General features: G+C 49.1%; 4 protein-coding genes across 4 annotated transcripts; 2 read left to right on the top strand and 2 right to left on the bottom strand.

Moving 5' to 3' along the window:
• Window positions 1–1790: 1790 nt before the first annotated feature.
• On the top strand, window positions 1791–4232 carry luA (3-isopropylmalate dehydratase LEU1; the record flags this gene model as incomplete). The annotated part of the gene is made up of 3 exons (XM_056702306.1): window positions 1791–1890; window positions 1946–2052; window positions 2124–4232. The coding sequence occupies 3 exons, from the start codon at window positions 1791–1793 to the stop codon at window positions 4230–4232; spliced, it is 2316 nt and encodes a 771-aa protein (XP_056551306.1).
• Window positions 4233–4663: 431 nt separating this feature from the next.
• On the bottom strand, window positions 4664–12220 carry ags2 (alpha-1,3-glucan synthase Ags2; the record flags this gene model as incomplete). The annotated part of the gene is made up of 5 exons (XM_056702305.1): window positions 4664–4712; window positions 4787–5297; window positions 5353–11570; window positions 11631–11806; window positions 11870–12220. The coding sequence occupies 5 exons, from the start codon at window positions 12218–12220 to the stop codon at window positions 4664–4666; spliced, it is 7305 nt and encodes a 2434-aa protein (XP_056551305.1).
• Window positions 12221–15468: 3248 nt separating this feature from the next.
• N7496_009390 (orotate phosphoribosyltransferase) lies at window positions 15469–16209 on the bottom strand (the record flags this gene model as incomplete). Its single annotated transcript, XM_056702304.1, has 1 exon — window positions 15469–16209. One exon carries the CDS (start codon window positions 16207–16209, stop codon window positions 15469–15471), a length of 741 nt encoding a protein of 246 aa, XP_056551304.1.
• A 771-nt stretch (window positions 16210–16980) lies between these two features.
• N7496_009389 (methylenetetrahydrofolate reductase (NAD(P)H) MET13) lies at window positions 16981–18942 on the top strand (the record flags this gene model as incomplete). The annotated part of the gene is made up of 3 exons (XM_056702303.1): window positions 16981–17804; window positions 17876–18747; window positions 18803–18942. 3 exons carry the CDS (start codon window positions 16981–16983, stop codon window positions 18940–18942), a joined length of 1836 nt encoding a protein of 611 aa, XP_056551303.1.
• Between the last annotated feature and the right edge of the window lie 2880 nt (window positions 18943–21822).

Genomic DNA, 21822 nt, shown 5'->3' with positions numbered 1-21822 from the left:
AGCTCTTTAAATTGACAATAGTCTTCTTTGAATTCTATCGAGCCGATGTCACGAAGAAACCCATGAAAACTCTCTAAACTCGTCTCACGGTTGTAAGTGATGTACCTGTAAAGCGCTGCCTCCTTATCTCTCCAGATATGCGGCCATAGCAATAGTTGAACCTCTAAGCCATATAGGTCCCCCGTACGAGTAGCCTATAGCTTCACGGGAAGACGTGGTTGCAGTTTTTGGTTGGGTAGGAGGAGGTTTAATAGGCGGACGAATATCAACGCTTTTCCAACCCTTTGCTTTTGCTCTTGCGTTGCTAGGACTTTAAAGTAGACCTATAAGATATAGATAAAACGTTTGGGTAATATGAGTAACTAATCTCGCCCTTAGGAAGGGAACTTATGATATGCCTAGAATATAATCCTGTTAATTATAAGCTATTCCTGATAAAGCTGAGCTGACGGAGAGCTTTCAAAGTCCCTATATGCTGATCTAGTTGACCAATCTAGATATGAGAGCTACGTTAGTAAATTGATTTTACTTAGAATATTATCATGTATCGCTTCTGAAGGGAAGGAGATGACTTATATGCCTAGGATCACTTTCTCCGGGTTGAAGCGAAGCCGAGCCCATGTGGACTGTTTGTGGCCCGTAACATGTACTAAGGGTTGGAAATATCCGACCCATCGTTGTTCATCGGACGCATGTCCAAGGGGCACCTGAATCTCAGTCTAAACAACGGTCGAGTGGGATAGATTGTTCAGATCATGGAACGCTGATTGCATACTTCCTGAATGGGGTAGATCTATAAAGGTAGAGATTTTCGATTTCAAAGAGAGTGGGAAGCCCGGAGCGCCTAGGCAGGTGCTAGCCAAAAATGACCTGGACCTTATGCTATTAATTCGTATAAATTTGAGCAAGATAAGCGTCGAGTTTGAACGAGGGAAGCTCCAGGTTCCTGGAGAAGATTAAATTTTGCTACGTGAGTAGGTTAAATATATATCCAGGCATGACGGGGGGGGTTCCTCTAAAGCTACCTGAGACCAACACAAATGGATATCTAGCTCTCTAAAGGAGATTTTTTAAAATCCTGGAATTCAAATGTACGAACTGCCATGTATTGAGCGGGCCATCCATAGCTCGTTAATTAGAAATTGTGACTGCAGCAAATGAGACATTGCCAGGAAGGTTGCACGAAAGCCAATGCATAACACCCCGCCTCCTAAAATACCGACAGTCTTACACAGCCCGAGGCCCAGTCACGCAGAGGATGGGGCCCGATCGGACCCCCGGCGGTCATGGCCAATTAAAGGCCGATTATTGCTTGAGTCACCCTGGAGTTCGGTCGGCCTACGTCATGTATAGCGTCCCATACACCGTACTTCTGTGAGTCGGTAAAGTCCGAAAATCTGCATACTTCTTCTAATTGGTGAGACTTCAATGTAGAGAGTGATTTCTACAGTAGATCTAGAAGTTAGTCAAACAATTGCAATAACAGATGGTTCATAATTAACCCTGAACAAAAATCCAAGAATGGGAGACGCGCTGAGCCGCCATCAAGCGCCACTAGCCGCCGTCGCATTTTTCGGCCCACCCGATATCGGCCCCCCCTTGTTTCGCCACTGCAACCAATCAGAACCCAAATATTCAGCGCTGACCGACCGAAATCGGCGTTGCCCCTCGAGAAGCTCCCCAGCGACATCGCGCGCGCTGCAAAATATAAGTCCTGGCATCTGCTTTCCCCATACCTCTCCAACAAGGACTGCACGAGCTTTGTTAATTGCATACTTTATTCATACAATATGCCCTCCGCAGAGACGAAACCGAGGACCTTGTACGACAAGGTCTTCGATGACCACATTGTCAACCAGCAAGATGATGGCACATGCTTGCTCTATATCGGTATGCCGACCGGGTTCCCGCTAGCTGACATCAATCCGCTAACTTGCAAATATAGACCGGCATCTTGTCCACGAGGTGACCTCACCTCAGGCCTTCGAGGGCCTGAAGAACGCTAGCCGTAAGGTCCGCCGGCCGGACTGCACTCTGGTGACCGTTGACCACGTAAGTCTCAAGGCGCACAGCCTGGTTTTGTCTAGTAGGTGAACGCTCGCTAATATGCTTTTTGTCTATAGAACATCCCTACCAGCTCCCGGAAAAACTTCAAGAACGCCTCCGAATTCATCAAGGAGAACGACTCCCGCCTCCAATGCACAACCCTCGAGGAGAATGTCAAGGATTTCGGTCTCACCTACTTCGGTATGGGCGATAAGCGTCAGGGTATTGTCCACGTTATCGGCCCTGAGCAAGGCTTCACCCTGCCCGGAACGACCGTTGTCTGCGGTGACAGCCACACTTCCACCCACGGTGCCTTCGGTTCCCTGGCTTTCGGTATTGGAACCAGTGAAGTCGAGCACGTCCTCGCGACCCAGACTCTCTTGACTCGCCGAAGCAAGAACATGCGCGTCCAGGTCGATGGTGAGCTTGCCCCTGGTGTGACCTCAAAGGACGTTGTCCTCCACATCATTGGTGTCATTGGTACCGCTGGTGGTACTGGTGCTGTCATTGAGTTCTGCGGATCTGTCATCCGTGGACTCAGCATGGAAGCCCGCATGTCTATGTGCAACATGTCTATTGAGGGTGGTGCCCGCGCTGGTATGATTGCTCCCGATGAGATTACTTTCGAGTACCTTAAGGGTCGTCCCCTTGCTCCCAAGTACGGCAGCGCCGAGTGGAACAAGGCCGTCAGCTACTGGTCCTCTCTGAAGTCTGATGCCGACGCTAAGTACGACATTGATGTCTTCCTGAATGGCAAGGACATCATCCCTACTATCTCCTGGGGTACCTCCCCTCAGGATGTCGTCCCCATCACTGGTGTTGTCCCTGGCCCCGATGACTTTGAGGATGAGAACCGCAAGGCCTCTTGCAAGCGGGCTCTTGAGTACATGGGCCTCACTGCCGGTACTCCCATGAAGGACATCGTTGTGGACAAGGTCTTCATTGGATCTTGCACCAACTCTCGTATTGAGGATCTGCGCGCAGCCGCCAAGGTTGTCAACGGCAAGAAGATCGCGGAGAACATCAAGCGCGCTATGATTGTTCCTGGATCAGGCTTGGTCAAGGAGCAGGCCGAGGCTGAGGGTCTCGACAAGATCTTCACCGATGCTGGTTTCGAGTGGCGTGAGGCTGGTTGCTCCATGTGTCTTGGTATGAACCCTGACATTCTCTCCCCCAAGGAGCGCTGTGCCAGTACCTCCAACCGCAACTTCGAGGGTCGCCAGGGTGCACAGGGTCGTACTCACCTGATGTCCCCTGCCATGGCTGCCGCCGCTGCCATCGTCGGTAAGCTTGCTGATATTCGGGAGCATGTGGTCTCCAGCCCCGTTCTTGCCAAGGTCCAGCCTCAGTTCGATATTCAGCCCGAGGCTGAGACTCCCACGACTGAGGATGAGCTTGACCGTGTTCTGGACCTGCCCGCTGATAACGAGCCCCACACCAACACCTCGGCTGGTGGCAGCAGTGCTGGTCTTCCCAAGTTCACTGTTCTCAAGGGAACCGCCGCTCCTCTGGACCGTGCTAACGTCGACACCGATGCCATTATCCCCAAGCAGTTCCTGAAGACTATTAAGCGGACTGGTCTGGGCTCTGCTGCTTTCTATGAGCTCCGTTACAACCCCGATGGCCAGGAGAACCCCGACTTCATCCTGAACCAGGGCATCTACCGCAACTCCAAGATTCTGGTTGTGACTGGTCCCAACTTCGGCTGCGGTAGCTCCCGCGAGCACGCCCCCTGGGCTCTGCTGGACTTTGGCATTAAGTGCATCATTGCCCCGTCCTTCGCTGACATCTTCTTCAACAACACCTTCAAGAACGGCATGCTTCCTGTCGTTGTTTCTGACGAGGCTGCGCTGAAGAAGATTGCGGACGAGGCCCGCGCTGGTCGCGAGCTCGAGGTTGACCTTGTCAACCAGGAGATCAAGGATGCCGAGGGCAACAAGCTCTCCGCCTTCGATGTCGACGGCTTCCGCAAGCACTGCCTTGTCAACGGTCTGGATGACATTGGTCTGACCCTCCAGGTGGAGTCTAAGATCCGCACCTTCGAGGCTAAGCGTAGCCTGCAGACCCCCTGGTTGGATGGCAGCGGCTATCTCCGCCGTGGCAACGGCGGTCCTACTAAGATCGACGCTGCCCCTGTGCCTACTACCAACCGTGGTGATGTCAAGGGCGATCCCCTCAATTGGTAAAAGTTGATTGCGTATTGCCTGGTTTGGGCGCTCTGGAGGATCGCATTGGACACGGTAATTGGTGCTATAGTAGTCCATTTTGGTTTTTTCCTTGGTTTCAAAAAAAATATCCCCTCGTGTTATTTAACTTGTCGCTCTGCATCTTTCGGGGCTTGGTTATCTTTGGACTATTGGCTTGTTTCAGTAGCCTACGAATCTCAATGAGAATGAATTATGAATCTCAGAACAATAATCCTCTGAACACCTTTCTTTAGAACCTAGATGAATAATTTTTTTGACGAGAAGGAAGTCATTACATTAGATAATAGCGCCGCAATAGAGACTGACCAATGACCAAGAACTGAACTAAGAAACTGCAACAACAACACTAGCAAGCATAGAACTTCCTGTTCAACCACACTTAGTCTCGTCCGACGTTCTTTCAATTGTAGCTACGGTTTTGAAAGCTGCTCACGGCGGAAGAAGAGCAGGAAACCGCCACTATGGAACGTCATAATTAGCAAGCAGACCTTGAGTAGAGCGGTGTTGTATTCTCTAGAATGATCCCCACTTACCAGATCATCAATTGGAAGATGAGGGCAATCCAGAACCATGCATTCCCCAATGCGCCAGCTCCAGCCGTGATATCTGGTGATATAGGCCCTGGTCCAATCCTATTTGGAGAAAATGCTCTGGCACAAATGGTCGCCAGAGAACCGATGACCTGGGATACAAGTAGCGTGAAACAGATATGCATACGCGTGAGGGTCTGCAAGAGGATCATGCCAAATCCAAGGCCTTGTAAGGCATCCATAACACCGAGCCATAACCAGAGACCCCGCGAAACCAAAGCCCCAGAGACATAATTTCCCGCCCATGGGAGGAAAAGACCGGACCCTGATGTTCCCCACCATACCTGTGCCCATCGGGGAGCTCCAAGGCCACAAGCCACGATAGGAAGAATCCAGCTGTGTGATTTGGAAACCCAGGCAAGGAGCAAAAGGATCGCTATCCAAACAAATCCAAAGAAGGCGACACAAAGGCACAGGATCTGCCAGGGCTTGGCATGGTTGGAGATCCAAAGGACTAAAAATGAAGTTAGTAAAGGAATCTTGTATCAACGTGCGGTATAAACTCTTACAATTCCAATTTCGACCATATGGAGCACTCAAAAAGAAGTTCTGGAGAATGACTACAACCCAGTTCCAGAGCACGATTTTGCGCCTGAAGACCGATTTGTAGAATGAAGGGACCTTGCCAGGTGTCTGTCGGTAATAGTTCGGCAAGCCGAAGTAAACCAGGAGACCGATTCCCCAAAGGAAAGCAGTGATCGGTGTACAGATAGCCGTCATTCGCCACGTGTTCGTGATACTGCCCTGAGCACCCAAAACCCCAGCATTGGAAGCTTTCGTCAAAGTGGAGCCCCAGTACCAGAGAGCTATCACATAGGCCTGCTGCGTGCCCTGAATCAAACAGGCACGGAACACCCATTGCTTAACCGGTGCACCGCTTTCGTCGCCAAAGTTGAGTGCAAAAAAGATTGAACCACTTGATGAAGCGGCAGCGTAGATCCCACTACCGATATTTTGAATCCATCCCCGGGTGAAGGAGTTAGACTCAAAATGAGCAAGGCCAATGATCAGGAATGCCGTTCCATATAAGAACCAAGGGACCGTGAGAACCAGAATAGACTTGCAGAACCGGAAGAAAAGCCACCACAGGATAGATGTGATCAAGTAAACCGTTGCAATCCCATACAATTTTGCCTCACTCTGGCCAACTTCGCCTGTCAGCAGGGTAATCTGATATGAATTGGCAGCAATGATCTGGCCGAGACCGAGGAACAATGAGTAAACGGGCCAGTCGCCAATACGCATCTGCATCCACTTCTTCAACCCAGTTGGTGGCACATAGTCATCTCCAAGGAGGAATTCGTCGTTTGCCTTTCTCTCTTGCCCGCCGCTCTCATGAGACGCTGTATCATCATTGGTGATAGAACCTGGAGGAGACCCGCTTCCTCCTCCTTTGCCAGTTTGCATTGAAGGCGCTGGAGATTGATTTGGAGATTGATTGCGGCCAAGACGAGCATCTCGGAATCTGTCAAACCATTTCTTCTCGCTTTTCTCAAGGAACTGCTCGATGCAGAGTTGAGAGTCCGAGTTTGAGCCACTCAGGTCTTCCAGCTTCTTTTCGAAGACTTTGTAGTACTCTCCATTACTGTCTGTGAAGAATGGGTCGACCTTTTGCAGCTTATAGTCCTTTTTGTCTCCGACGACAGAGTCCACAGATAAAACCGAAGCATTACTGAGACGGTTTCCAGCCTCTGCCCAAGGTCTTGATGGAGGAACAAGAGTGTCTTCAGTTCCCACTGTACTGGGCGCAGTTGAGCTGGACGGACTACCAATGGGTCGGCCGAGAACGGAACCCTGGCTTGAATGCCGTGTTGAGAGGCTCTCCTTGGTAAGGGGAATTCCAGAAGACAGAAAAGGGCCTTGGGAGGAACTTTCCATTCGGCGTCCTCTTTCAGCAGAGTCACCTGCCATGGGATATTCCTCGTCCCCATAGCAAGTGGACATCATTTCGTCTTCACTTTCATCCTCAGTGTCTGGTGATCCTCCATTTTGCATTTCCTCTACCTCCATAACACTTCCTTTTCCAAGGTCTCTGCGTGCGCGACTTTCAAAAGCAGCCGAACCTGGTCGTGGAGCAACACTCATACCAAAGGAGAGATGACGACTGAGACCTGACTTGGGTCTTCCATCCCCAGGACTCGGGTCACGGCTGTAGACGATAGAGCTTCGCTGCAAAGAAGCCATCGTTCCCGGGCGGCTTGATGACCGTGGGGGCGGGGTCAGAGTACCACTTGAAGCACCAGATCTACCAGACGCAGCAGCTTGAGGTGTCATCATACCATAGATAGCGTTATATGAAGAGGCTGCAGCATTTGATTGTGCCTGAGACTTAGCTCGCTCCTTATTATGGACCCGAATCGCGGTGGATTGGAGAATTTCCAGGTCTTCAATCCATTGGGCGACAGGGAAGCGTTGTTTAGCAGACCTCGCACGCATCATGGCTCTGGTCTCAAGCTTGGAACTCAAAGCACTGTCAATCGCAAGCTTGAACTGTTTGAGAAGGTGCGAAGTTGTCGTTGACTCAACTGTATACCACCATCCGGGCATCTGTCCGAGACCACCCACTCGAGCACCAATACCAAGAGCACCTTTGCGACCGAATTCAACGGCAACGAGACCGAAAGGTTCGTCGCGCGAAGGAATCAATGCAAACTCTGCACCCGAAAAGATGAATGGAGGCAAGACCGTGAATTGTGGTTTTGAAAACACGCGGCCTGGGTAGAGCTTCATCATGCGGTCAAGCTTCAAGGCTGCAAACTTACCGTATAGATCGATGACTGGTCCCACACAAAGCAGCTGGACATTGGGTCGAGATTCGAGGACACCAGGCATGACATCTGCAATTAGATCAATACCCTTCTGCATGGACCATCTGCCAACAAACACCATGAGATCTGCATTAGGAATCTGTTGCAGACCAGCCCATTCCTGTGCTTGTCGCTTGAATTCAGCCCGTTGAACTTCGTAGCCGCCATCAACACTAATCTCACTTTCCTTGGGCAACTCTTTATTCCATTCTCCGGTGTCAGAGGGGTCAGGGTTTGGCAGATTACCAACTTTCCTTAGGCCCCAGAATATAGGATAGCGTGCGTAGGATCTCTTGCCATATTTCTTGGACACTCCAACAGCACCAAAACCTTGTTGATGAAGGCGTAGATAACTCGCACCAGCATGGAGTAGATTAAAGACCTCACCGAACTGTACGTAGCGCGCGGCAATCTCCATATCAAGATTGAAGACAGAGCACACCTCGCTCTTCTCCTTTTGTGTGCGCATCGGCCATAGGCCCTGATATTCTGCATTGTGAAGGGAAAGGCAGATTGGGATCGTCTCGGGTAACTGATACAGAGTCGCAATTGCACCATGATAGTCATTGATGTGGTATAAATCGACCGGGAACCGCTTGAGTGACTGAGCAATGCACTGATTCCAGGCCGAATAATAAATCGCGCTGTCGAGATCATCCATTCGAGCTGGATAAGGCTCCTTGGCAGACTGTTGACGGAATACTGGCGCATCGAGAAGAACATAGGTAATATTCCTCAGAACATGGTACTGAATCTTGACTTCGTAGGAGTTTCCGAGAATCATGACAGACATTGATCCAGCGGGCTTGTCTATTGGGTACTCTATCCCACCGACGCATGGTATGACCCATATAAGATCTAGGTGGCCAAGTTGCTTGCTCATGAGCTGAGCCATGACGCCCAAGCCACCAATTTTGATTCTGATCCCCCAGTCATCAATGTCGTACTCCATGGTTGCGACGAGCACCTTCCGCTTGTGTGAGGTACGATTGCCGAAGGCAGAGGCACTCTGAAGAAACCTCGACTTGTTTGCCAGTCGTGCGAGCAGACTTCGAGGCTCTCCATTTCCAGGGTTGTCGGCCTTGAATCTCTTGAGAATATCGAAAGAGATGAGGGTTTTCTTCTCGCTCACACCAACCTGGTTGAACTTTATCCGGTAAAATGTCTTCTTGAATATGTAGGCGCAAGTTGTAGCTGTGATCACCGGGACAATGCAGAGCAAGAAGAAGAGAGCCATTTGTACGTATTTTGAGCCTGAAGGAACCAATTTAAATCGTAACGTTGCATCGTCAATATGGATTCTCCAGGCCAAGTGTGGGTCGGGTGGATGTTCAGTAATGTTGATCGTCGTCGCGGTACGAGAAGAGGGTGGTAGACGATCGAGAACCGAGTCGCCATCAGCATCCCCAAGAAGGTAGCTCTGATCAGGTTTGCCGTCAGGATTGATGCCCCAAACATTGAGTTGGCCCTGAGCTGGCCACTCTGCCATGAAACGGAATTTCCAAAGACCATCGCTATCCTGTTTCACTACATTCGCGAGACCAGCATCGTACCCATATTCGTTGAAGGGACCATTGAAGAACATATGAGGGAATCGACGAGGAACATGAGAGTTCCAATCAGGACCATCGCCCTCTTGGAAATAGTCACTACTTCCCGTAAGGCGGCTCCAGTATTCGACCCGGATGTGTTTCCCTTTCCATCTCTGCTTCTTCATCCCCGACCAATGCTGTTCCTTGACAGACTGGTTTCCTCCATGATAGGGAAGCCATTTGCTGAATGAACTTCCCCAATTGGTCGAGTACCGATACATATCTGCTCCAGCTGCATGCTGCTGAACATAGAGAGAACCGTCTTTCCGTTCATGAAGGAGACTCGTCGAATAATTGGCAGAAGTGAAGATCATCGGGTTGTCATGTTGACCGATTCGAATCAAAAAGTGGTCTATGGCATTGGTAGTGCGGCCATCGATGCTTGTCGCGTTCCGAACTGTGAGTCGATGAATTCCATTTTCAACGCCTGTCAGAGTGGCTGTCCATGCCCAAGTTGCTGGAATCTGGCCAGAGTATGATACTTTGTCATTCACGATAGCTCCACAATCGACAGTGCTCAAGTCAATGGACGGAATAGCCCCTGTTTCGGTTGATGACTCGAGAGAGATTGCTTGTGAAACTATCGTGCAGTTCATCTCAGTTGAGAAGAACAAGCCAATATCAAGGGTCTCGTGCTGCCCAGGTGCAACCCTGGAAAGCACGGGAACATCATGCCCAGGAGTGAATTTTGTGATCATTGGACGGGGAGATACAAACTTCTCTTTCGGAACGTAGGCCCTAAACTCATAGGGTCGAAGCGTTATGCTATCAAGACAGCCATTTGCCTCCTCTGATCCATTCAGATGCAGCTTTATTGCACTGTCTTTGAGAGTCAGTTCGTCGTGTGGATAGAATAGATTCTTGACAGTCGTATTCGTGTCGAACGGAGCAACGAGGGCTGCGTTTGGGTTGGAGCAGTCGAAGTCGTAAGTCACAGTCTTGTTATCATTTTGATAGATAAACCAGATGGTTTGATTTCCAGATTCTCCAAGATCTTGTCCTTGATAGTATGGACTACGTAGGACAGACCACATCCCTGTCTCAGTCGGTAAACCGTTCGAGCCCGGGTAGTAGATATTGTGCGTCTGGTTTGAAAGCAACTGTATCCACCAGCCATCATTGAGTGCAGGGTAGTCCTCTCTCATTTGATACATGTGCTTGATAATATTTCTCATGAAATGGGAAGGATCGCGATGATCATACGTGGCGGTCTCATCATGACATCCTAATCGCCCCGATTTGATGGGCCAGTTGAAATATTGTTCTGAAATCAGCTCAAAGCAACCATGAGTCTTCCATGCCGTCGCTGGGGACATGGCTTGCCGACCGTAAATATAGTTTGAAGCTGTCGCATCAAGAATGTAGAATGCTTGCTCTTCCCCCCAGAGCAGTAATGGTATTCCAGGCAAATGCAGCGTTGTGATGAAAAGACCGAGGAGATGTCTCTCAATACCCATCTCAACAGTCGGCCAGCGGAAGACGTCTTGATTTGTCACACCATACAGATGACGCGGATCAAACTTTCCAGTATTTGCGTTGATAAGGTCATTAGTAAGGACCATCTCGTACCACGCTTCAGTCCAGTTGACTGGGATATCGTAGCCAGCTGCCAGGTTTCCATCCATGCCCAAAAATCGAGTGAGAGATCGGTAAATTGAATAATGAAATGCAGCGCCATCAATAGCTTGTTGATTCTCACCACGAATGAAGAAGGTTGAGTCCGACGAGTTTGTCAAATGAAATGCATCATCCAGCGTCCTTGGAAGCATATCAGGCTGACGGCCACGACCAAGAAAGACGGAGCCGAGGTTGTTTCCGACGGTTATTTCTCCAGGTAAGAAAAAGTTGGTCTTGCCAACTCGTCGCGCACATTCTCTATAGGCCCTTGAAATATCACCTAGCGCATCGACTGTGGCCTGTGTAGCTTTGTCGTATCGAAACCCATCAATGTCGAGAGAGGAAATAATGATACATGAGTGCCGGATGAGACGTTCCCTGACGCTTGGTACCCATTCTCGAAGACGGTCTTGGACAGAAGCAAATTTTGCTAGTTCACGTTGCCAGTCGGGGTAAACCCCAAAAGCTTCAATATCACCGTATTGATCGAAATCGCTGTTATAGCACCCCTTCAACTCTTCTTGAACGTATCCTTCCACAGGAAAACCGGTCTCATTCCAGAAGCGAGGATATTCACAGGTTTGGTTGTAATTGTTGCCAAAATGAAAATCAACATAGCGGCGATCTGATTTCCACTGTGCTTTGTGCTCCTTCGGGGTGAACGGAGTGGTCGTGTTGAGATACCCTTCAAACCCGATCAGGTCTCCCATACTAGATTGAAAGTTCAATAACCAGCACTCACATACAGATTTTAATGGAGGATATACTCACGTAGCAATGGTATTATCAAAAATCACATACATCCCTCGATTGTGAATCTCTGTGATCGCATCTCTCCAGGTCTGAATTGTGCCAAAGTGCTGGTCGAGTAGGGTAGTATCGAGGGCTGAATAGCCATCAGAGCCCCATGGTTGATTCATCAAGACTAAGCCGGCGAGGTAAATTCCCTGAAAAGAAGTTATTAGTGAGAAAGATGAAATTGAGAGAGCATATGTTAGGTTCATGCAGACCTTGATTCCCATTCCTTGCAAATAATCCAAGGTATCTACCAAACCAACCACGTCACCACCGTGACGCATCTGATTGGAATTCAAGTCATGCTCAAAGAGTGTACCGTTGCTGTTGTCGTTTGTTGGATCCCCATTAACGAATCGGTCCAGAAACAGAGTGTATATCGGAAAACGCCAGTTATCCGGCGATGGGAAGTATGTATGATTGGGCCATTCACCCCAATATTCGACAGGATTGGTTGCTTTTTTGTTCTCGTTCAGATTGTAGGGAGTAAGAGATTCATCGTACGGCCAACATAGTCCTGTCACCGCAAGATGGATCAAGACTATACCTCCATACTTCAAATGCATGATAACTCAGTCGTTAGAACTATCCCCCAAAGTTGGCAATCTTAGAACATGTGAGCCTCGAGGAAGAGTAATTTTAGCGGATGAAAGAAAGAGGTGGCGAATATTCACAATAAACTGACCCTGGTATCTGGTCAGTCTCTCCAAAGTACCAACATGCGTGAAAGGTCCGCCGAAGAGGCATGGGATGCAGGCGACGGCGAGAATGTAGCAAAATAATCACAACAATTCATGAAGAAGTGGCTCGAGCCATATCAAGAGGCTAAGTGCCATTCAAGAATATCATGGAAACTAACCTGGTCAATATGTATCAAAGATCTAAAGTGATCCCTTGGAAACTGTGCCTTTGAGGACCTAAGTATCAAGATTGAGATATACGAGTAGAAAGGAGGACCTTCAGCTGAGCAGGTTCTAGTCGAAGTGCTCAGCAGTCCACCCTGCTCGCTATATTAGAGAATAGAGAACCAAGAGAGTAGGAATGCCGAGGAAACTTTTGTAGAGAAATAAAAAAAAGTTGAGAGGAATCAATTGAGGACGAGAAATAGGAAAGGGATGAGACAGCAGGATTTTCACCACTTACTCTATCTCAAGTCTACAATACTTCGCAACTGTATACTAGGCGATTATTTTACATCCCTTTGAAAGTAGGAGTAACATGAGGGTAGAAGCACCTAGCTCTAGAACACACGATGAGCATCGAGTGAACTGTTTGTAGGAGGCTGATAACTTGGTACACATCAGGAACCTCCCGGGAGCCGATGGACAGTCGTGGTTGGAGGATGCTATTTTGGGGAACTGTGCGCTTAGATACAGAGCTCAGTGCTGTCCCACGATGCGACGGTATCCTCTGAAGGTTCCCAGCAATATCCATAACCATTTGCATTACCGGCGGCCTTGGTGGAAAGCCAGCGTCTCGATGATGGGAGTTGGGTATAGTATGCAGTGCATGTTTCACGGAGAACTGTAATACCTTGGTATTGCGTATCGAAGGATGAGGGGATTTAGATAGGCAGAACAGATAAGTGCAGTACATGCAGCGGAGATTTAAGATCGGTCGAATTTCAACATCGACGGTGAGAACACAAGGAATATCTTGCTAATAGAGTAAACGGGCCGTTCTTCAACTACCATATCGTGAATCGAATAATGTGTTGCCATAGCCTATCAACCCTGGAGCTTCTGCTCACCATTGAGGTGCATGGAGCGAGGCTCTAATAATTCTGCATTTCTTAGGATTGAATTCTTGTGGTATGGTCGAGGGGTATATTCGCTACTGCTCTAGCAACCTGCGCAATGGGTCTAAATTGCCATTCCAACTGCTTGTAGCATCAGCGCTCAAGGAAATGCGGAGTACAATGCAGAGTACAATGACTAGGATATTCGTCTTTCTATCTTCCTTTCGATGACTCCTACCGCATAGCAAGATTTATCGGCGATACTGTTGTCTGTTACTAACACAGTCGGTCGATAGATTGAATGGCAGGCTGGCGTGAAAAAATATACACCGAATTTCAGTTATGATGTCTTTCGGAGCTCTACTTATGGCAAATTCTGGGAATTAGCTTACCTTTCGCTATGTACGAACTCGGGAATTTGATAGCTTGATGACAATTATTTTCTCATGCGCCATGTTGGCTGATATGAGCTCCACCTTTCGTGCAACTGGTTAAGGAGTAAAGGGCGAGCTATACTCGCGAGGGACACCGATATACAGCTTGCAGATTACATTCCGATAACCGGTTGAAGAAGTCACCAACGGCCTGTTGAGTTTTAAACATGCTGGACTGATCTTACTTTCCCGACTTTGTTGCATTCTGTACCCGACAGGTTCAACACGATGCAAGCCGTTGACAAAACTGTTAAGTGGATAGACCTATGCCTAGCTAGTTCTGCCGTGCTCATGTACTGGTGACTACATAATACTACTCTACATATGGCGCCGCATATGCGCAATGCAGAAATATTTCCGGTCAGATTGGCGTCGTCAGTACGAATACAATATGCATACTTCTTCGCGTTTATAGGTCAGTTCTCGTAACCCCAACCAGCACGATTTATATCGTGGCCTTGTGTACCTAATTTTCTATTATCAATTAGATTATTTTAATTCCCCAGAGCTTGATGAATCAGTCAAATACCGCGCGTTGACGACTGGCCCGAATTCAAAGCTTGTCCTATACTAGACCCGCGTTGTGGCACGAAATCAGCCATTGGGAGATCTTCGGAAGCGGCGAACTTTAGATTCGTTGTCCTCCAATTAAATAACAACATATAACTCCACCAAGTAGTCCCAATGGGAGGGGAATTCCAGTCAGTGTCTCGCTCCATTGTATATTTGAAGTCTCCAAGTCGCCTCATATATCCTCCATGCCAAAGAACGGAACAACCCGTTGTCCTCCTTATAGTCGGGAGAGTATATAGGAAGAAGTTCTTTTTCGCCCATTACCACTGGAAAATGGAGGTTATGCATGTTTGACACGAGCCTATGTTGTTTGTAACGTCATTCTCCTAAAAAGTGCCCTTCACCATATGGTCTGAGCGCGATCAGATCTTCTTTTTCTACATGATAGGATAGGGTCTGTCCAAGCTCCTAGTGTACAGTGCCTGCCCTATCTCAAGAAATTGCCAAAGCGAGTTTTGCCAAAGCGAGTTTTACTGTCCTATGCTGTGTTTTGTGCGACCGGGGCCTGCTAGTATACCCGGATTGGCCGTGTTCCTGCTCACCGGAGTGGTCTATTTTGCCCGATACGATTGAATCAGATTTAGTATCGCCGGCGAGATCGACTTCGTCCGAGACATTAAGGGTGACTTCGGGGATTTTAGCTGACATGTACGACATGTTCTCCAGGGGTGCTTTAGATATCCAGGAGGATAGGAGCTTCATGGTGTGACTATCTACTCATCTTGGTGGAAGAGATGAATCAAGTTTCTCACACAGACCAAGACACTGGAAGAGGTGGCGGCCAAACGATAGAGTTCCCAACTCCCCGATTGGAGCGGGGTTTGGAACGTTGACGATGGAGGCGTGTCCTACCTGTTCGCGGGTAAGCTTTGCTACCAATTCACTTATCTCCAGATATCGCATATAGAAGGGCAGTTGACTTCAACCAAAGTAGCTTGAGAGAAAAGAACGGGACAGCATTGGACAATTAGTCTCTGTGAATATATAGATTGGAGTAACTCCGGGCTATCCTGGTATCATAGCTCCTGTTTTTAAGGTCTCATACATCGTTTCTCATTTCCGGCCCAATTTACTCGGCACCGTAGCGAGCCCGGTAGTCCTTCAGCCGCTGGATTTCAGCAGCGCCAATCTTGTCGCCCAGCTTCTCGATCAAGTCGTGCAGACCAATGACCGAGCGAATGGGGATGTTGCCGCCGAGGTCCCGCTGGGCAACTCCGATAGCGCTCTTGGGCTCAGAGTCGCTGACCCGCTCCTCACGGTCGAGGAGGACAACGACACCGGCGACAATACCACCCTCCTTTTCAATGATGCCGACGGCCTCGCGCAGCGCAGTACCGGCAGTGATCACGTCGTCGACGATAACAATTCGCTTGCCCTTGAGGGGAGCACCGACAATGTTTCCACCCTCGCCGTGTGCCTTAGCCTCCTTGCGGTTGAAGGAGTAACTGACGTTGTCCCAAGTACCCTTGGGCGAGCCGGAGAGCGAGTCACGGACAGCGAGCTCGTTGGTGACGGCAGCACAGATGGGGATTCCCTTGTAGGCGGGGCCGAAGATGATATCGAAGTTGGGCTTGGTGGTGCCGTCGGCGGCGGTGGTCACGAAAGGCTCAGCAGAGAGGACGCTCGCGTAAGCGGCAGAAGTGGCGCGCAGGAGAGGCGCAGTGTGCAGGAGCGAGGAGGTGAAGAAGTAAGGCGATTCGCGACCAGACTTCAGTACGTAAGTACCGAAAGAAAGGACATTGTTGGAGATCAGCAGCGGCAGGAGGGTAGACTTGTAGTCCTGGTCGGCGGAGGCAGGAGCAGCGGACATGATGGCGATTCTAACGCTTCGATGGTATCAAAAGAGGGCGAGAGGTCGTGGAAAAGAAGGAGTTGGGCTCGAATGTCGAGAAAGCAACGGACAATTGAAGATCAAAATGGGTCAAAAAATGTAGCGGGCGATAAGCGGCCGCAAAAGGAAAATTTGCCCCGGAACCCTTTTCGCCCAAGGAGGGGTAGGAGGGGCAGGCCATGATCTCCAAGTACCATCTTCATGATGCTTTCTACGGCATAATAAGAAGTTAGAAGGATCTATAAACTCGTATAGACTGTCAATTTGTAGTTTTATTGGCCATTATCGCTCTTCTGGTGCCAGCCATCCCCTTCTTGGTGGGCAGAACACGTGCCTCCGATCTCCGGCCTCCCCCGCCAAAAGTTCCAAAACGTTCCCAAAGTGTTCACCTTTCTTTTTTCCCCCAACTCCCCCCGGAGCCTCAACATCCCCCCTTTCTTTTTCACAATCCCGAGTTGGGCTGGATTTTTTTTGGGTGTTCATCTTTGAGAAGCTATCATTTTTGGGTGCTACAGCATACTGGTCAAGAATCCCGGTGATCGGAAGGCCCCGCTGCAAAATAGCCCCATAGTAGCACTCCCCTTAAGGTGCCACAGCCCTCGAGCAATTCCTTCGATCGTTGAGTCTTGGTAAGAATCCCCTCCTTTTCTTCGGATTTCTGATGCCAGTCAATACTTTTGTGCCTTCATCACTGGTTTCAATCAAGACACGACTGCTGACACAAACCGCGGGGTAGATTGACGCGACACGATGCATATTCGAGAAAAGCTCGCAAGCAAGGAGGCTGCGGGGGAGCCCAGCATCTCCTTCGAGTTTTTTCCTCCCAAGACTGCTCAGGGTGTGCAGAACCTTTATGACCGAATGGACCGCATGCATGGCTTGGGTCCCTCGTTCATCGATATCACATGGGGTGCCGGCGGTCATCTCTCTGACCTGACCTGTGAAATGGTCGGTGTGGCTCAATCGGTCTATGGATTGGAGACATGCATGCACCTGACCTGCACTGATATGCCCCTCGAAAAGGTGGATCAGGCTCTTCAGGCTGCCTACAAGGCTGGCTGCACCAACATCCTGGCCCTGCGAGGTGACCCGCCCCGTGACAAGGAGACTTGGGAGGCCACAGAGAACGGATTCCGATATGCGAAGGACCTGGTCAAATACATTCGCGAGAAGTATGGCAATCACTTCGACATTGGTGTGGGAGGCTACCCGGAAGGTGCCGATGACAACCCGGACGTGGATCTCCTGGTTGATCACTTGAAGGAGAAGGTGGATGCTGGCAGCTCTTTCGTCATTACACAGATGTTCTATGATGTGGACAACTTCATTGAATGGGTGAAGAAGTGCCGGGCCAAGGGTATCACCGTGCCCATCATCCCCGGTATCATGCCTATTCAACAATATGCTTCTTTCATTCGCCGATCCAACTGGACCAAGACTCGCGTACCGCCGGAGTGGATGGAGGCTCTGGAGCCCGTCAAGAACGACGATGCTGCCGTACGAGAAATTGGTAAGCGTCTGATTGCCGACATGTGTCGCAAGGTGATGGCCTCCGGCATCAACCATTTGCATTTGTAAGTGAACTTCTCACTCCGATTTGATTCCCAACCGTCCCCATTGGTCTGTGCTGACAAAATGGTGTTAGCTACACAATGAACTTGGCACAGGCAACAAAGCTCGTTTTGGAGGAGCTAGGTCTCGCTCCCTCCGAAGAAGCTCCTATTCAGCGGGCTCTGCCATGGCGGCCATCCCTTGCCTTGGGCCGGAGAAGCGAAGATGTGCGCCCGGTCTTCTGGCGCAACCGAAACTCATCATACGTTGCCCGCACACAGACATGGGACGAGTACCCCAACGGTCGCTGGACCGATTCTCGATCCCCTGCCTTTGGTGAGGTTGATGCATATGGAGTCCGGCTCAAGGGTACCAACGAGCAGAACATCAAGTTGTGGGGCGAGCCCAAGTCTATCAAAGATCTTTCCGAAATTTTCGTTCGTTTCTTGGAGGGCAAATTGGACCGACTTCCCTGGAGTGACAGTCCAATCAGCGCCGAGGCCAACGACATCAAGGATCTCTTGGTCGACCTGAATCGGAGAGGTTTCTTGACCATCAACTCCCAGCCCGCTGTCAACGGTGTGAAGTCTTCTCACCCGATCTACGGATGGGGTCCCAAGAACGGTTTCGTCTACCAGAAGGCATACCTGGAACTCCTAGTTCCACCTTCCTTGATTGATGAGCTCGTCGCTCGTATCGACAAGAACGATGACTTGACATACCACGCCATCCGCAAGAACGGGGAGCTGCGGACCAACACTCACGACAGCCCGAACGCTTTGACTTGGGGTATCTTCGCCGGACGAGAAATCATTCAACCCACCATCGTCGAAACGGTCAGTTTCTTGGCCTGGAAGGACGAAGCGTACCGGCTGGGTGAGGATTGGTCCAAGTGCCACGATTCCGCCAGTCCTAGTCGCAAGTTGATTCAGCAGGTCATGGATGACTGGTACCTGGTCAACATTGGTAAGTACACATCCTCTCGTCAAAGGAATCAGTTGACTAATGGATCTTTCTCTAGTCGACAACGACTTCCACCGAAACAACGCCGTCTTCGAACTGTTCACCGACCTCGAAGTCAAGGATCTCAACGTCGAGCTCCCTGGCAAGCCGGAGACCAACGGCTCCGGAGAACAAAACGGTGCTGCGACCAAAAACTAAAAACATATCACCATTTCATTCTCACTGAACCCGATCTTCTGGATTCATGATCGAAGTTCACCCTTTCAACCTTTGTCAACACTACACACTACGATTACTACCTAATTCAACATCACCTATCTCAACGATACTCAACGATTTTAGTCCCGAAATGAATCATCCAACACCAGATTCCGGGCCCCCCTGCAATGTGTCACGGCGTCACGATTGAAGACCTCTCAACGATTTCTTCCTGAGCGTTCACTTTTGTTTTCTCATTTCAACATCCGACATTCCCTGTACCGATACCCCGTCTCTTTAACACCGACGCTTCATCGCTCAGTCTTCTTCATTTCCTTGCTTCTCACCCACCCCCCACAAAGCCCGGTGCTTGTGTTCTCGGGCCAGCCTGATATTTACTCTTGTGATGATGGCTGAAAAAAGAGGAAAGAAGACATCCAAAAATTTCAACATAATTCAGCTCCCCTGTGAGCTATTTCCTTCATCTTCATTTTCTTGTTTCTGATATAGATCGTGTCGAGAACGAGACCCCATCGTTCTCGGCTACAACAAGTTCCGGTTTTCCTCAATCAGCGGTGTTCTCTTTCCATTTTTTTCCTTTCTCCTTTTTTGGCTCGATCTACCCCCAATGCTGGGAGCTTGCTTCCTGGCCTCGATGATGTTTTTCCGCTCCGCATGTTTTGGATAAAGGTTTCTTCAACACGAGGGTGGTGGAGTTTCCTTCTGGGCAAGAGCCTACCTGTCTTCCATAAGACTAAATTGATCAAAAGAAAGAGAATAAAAAGTCGAGTTGCCCCTACCTTCAACCCGGGGAACTTTAGCGCTTCTGTGCAACTTCTGGTGCCGGCTTGTAGATCTTCTGGTTACTGCCCCAGTAGTGTCTGTTAAATCTGATTTGGTGTGACAGCTTGGAAGCAACTAATGGCTTCTCTCATGATGGAAATCTCCAGGTCCATAGGGGGGTTTCCGGTACCAGGCCCTTTGCTGCTTGGGAGGTTTTCATAGGAGACTGCCTTCTCTCTCCCCAGAAAGAGATTTACTCATCAATCGCTCTATAAACTATATTTCCCTCGCCCCATTTAGTCATTATATGGTTGAAAAGGGTATTTTGGAATAAGCGCTTGGTGAAAGTTATATATGCCGTTGTTATAAAATTCCCATGGATGACAAAACATGAAGCCCCGGGCTTTTGGTTGTGGTCTTGTTTGATATATGTGCCAGGGCACATGTCCTGACACCTCGTGAGGGATTGACGTCCCTGATAATTACATTGATGTTATAGACGCGTCTATCGCGTCTTTGTTCTCCTTCTGCTGGGATCTATCAAACATATTACACCGCTTCTTACTGCCATTCCTAAGTGGATAGAATCTTCCCATATCCTCTTCCAGCTTCCTTGTACTTGATCCTTGGTCACCGGTCCACCATTTTTGCTGCAATGGTTTTCACACACTGCGTCGTTTGTACAGTACACTCCCGGTCGTTACTCGCTTGCAGGAGATATCTCCATATCGAAAACGTTTGTGATCATACGCATTCCCTAGAAGATTGTGATGTTGACTAGAGCAGTGCAATGGAAACAAGAAACAAATACTGTCGACCGTAAGGTCACCATGTCGGATGCCCTCACAGAACCTACAACTTTCAGCCGTGATACACCCTTCGCTTTTCTCTGGCACCATAGTTGTTGGGAACTCTTTAAAGAGCATTTTGAGAAGGGTGAGATAGAGCTCAACAAGCTTTTCAAAGCCTGTGAGGTGTTCGTGCCAAAGTCACACCTTTGAGGTATGAAATCTCAGTCCTAACATATCCCAGCTAGTGGCACCTGCTAATTAAATAACGGTACTGCTATAGGGCATGAAGTGCTCATGGAATATCAAAAGTCACCAGAGATAGACATGTCGTCGGTACTGGCATATTATCCTGTTCAACAAATGCACACTCTCCTGCCAGAGTGCCCCTATCCAGATGATGACCGCTTCAGTAATCTCCCCCTCGAGATACGGGGACATGTTGCAAACTATCTGTCAACAGAAGATTTCTTATCTTTGTGTAGAGCATCGCACTCTATTGTTCCTGTCTTTTACAGCCAACAGTTCTGGCGGTCCTGATTTTTGATCGGTAGGGAACGTGGGTACTTAAAAAACCTTCTCAAAGAACAGAATTCGGTGATAGACTGGCATATCCTTTATCTTCGATCACAATACTCTCGTGGCGTGGGCACAATTCCGAATCATTCCATGGCCCTGGGCTTGTGGACGAGGTCTGTTTTTCATGTCAACAGCGAACTTCTCAGGGATCAATGCTTGATGACAATGGCCCCTGGCATGCCACTGCAAAATAATCGTACCAAAAAACGCGGCAGCTTATTGTGTGATAAAGGCTTCGGCAGGGTTGGCTTTATTTTAGGCACTCGACAACATATCCCGACTGAAGAAACACGCACCGAGGAAGCGGGATTCTACAAACAGATAGCCCCGGTATCTTCCAGGTGGATCGGCCTTGGAATCTATCGTCAGGTTAATCCTATGGATACAGCCAAAAATCATGTTACAGGACTGGAACTGATCAATAGAGACCACGAGCAACCCAATGTTCCCATCGGATATGTGCTACCCGGGAGACTAGGACAACAAGAGATCATCGACATACACTTTTGCGGACTTTGAAGTTTTGGGAGAACTTGGAGAGATCCATGCGATTAGAGTTCTACATGATTGACCATCTCGTTGGGTCGGGAATGCTACGTCGGACGACCTCATCTCCCATGTTAAAGGAAATTCTCACGTCCGTTTCGTGAAAGGATACTTTCATGTAAGGTTCCTCTCCTCTGTGTCTTCGATCCAGAAATCCTTCGGTTGACCAATTGTATCCAAACAG

This window comes from Penicillium cataractarum (genome assembly GCF_028827025.1).
Source record: "Penicillium cataractarum strain IBT 29864 chromosome Unknown utg000008l, whole genome shotgun sequence".
NCBI lineage: Eukaryota > Fungi > Ascomycota > Eurotiomycetes > Eurotiales > Aspergillaceae > Penicillium > Penicillium cataractarum.
This window is presented reverse-complemented; position numbering and strand designations above follow the sequence as displayed.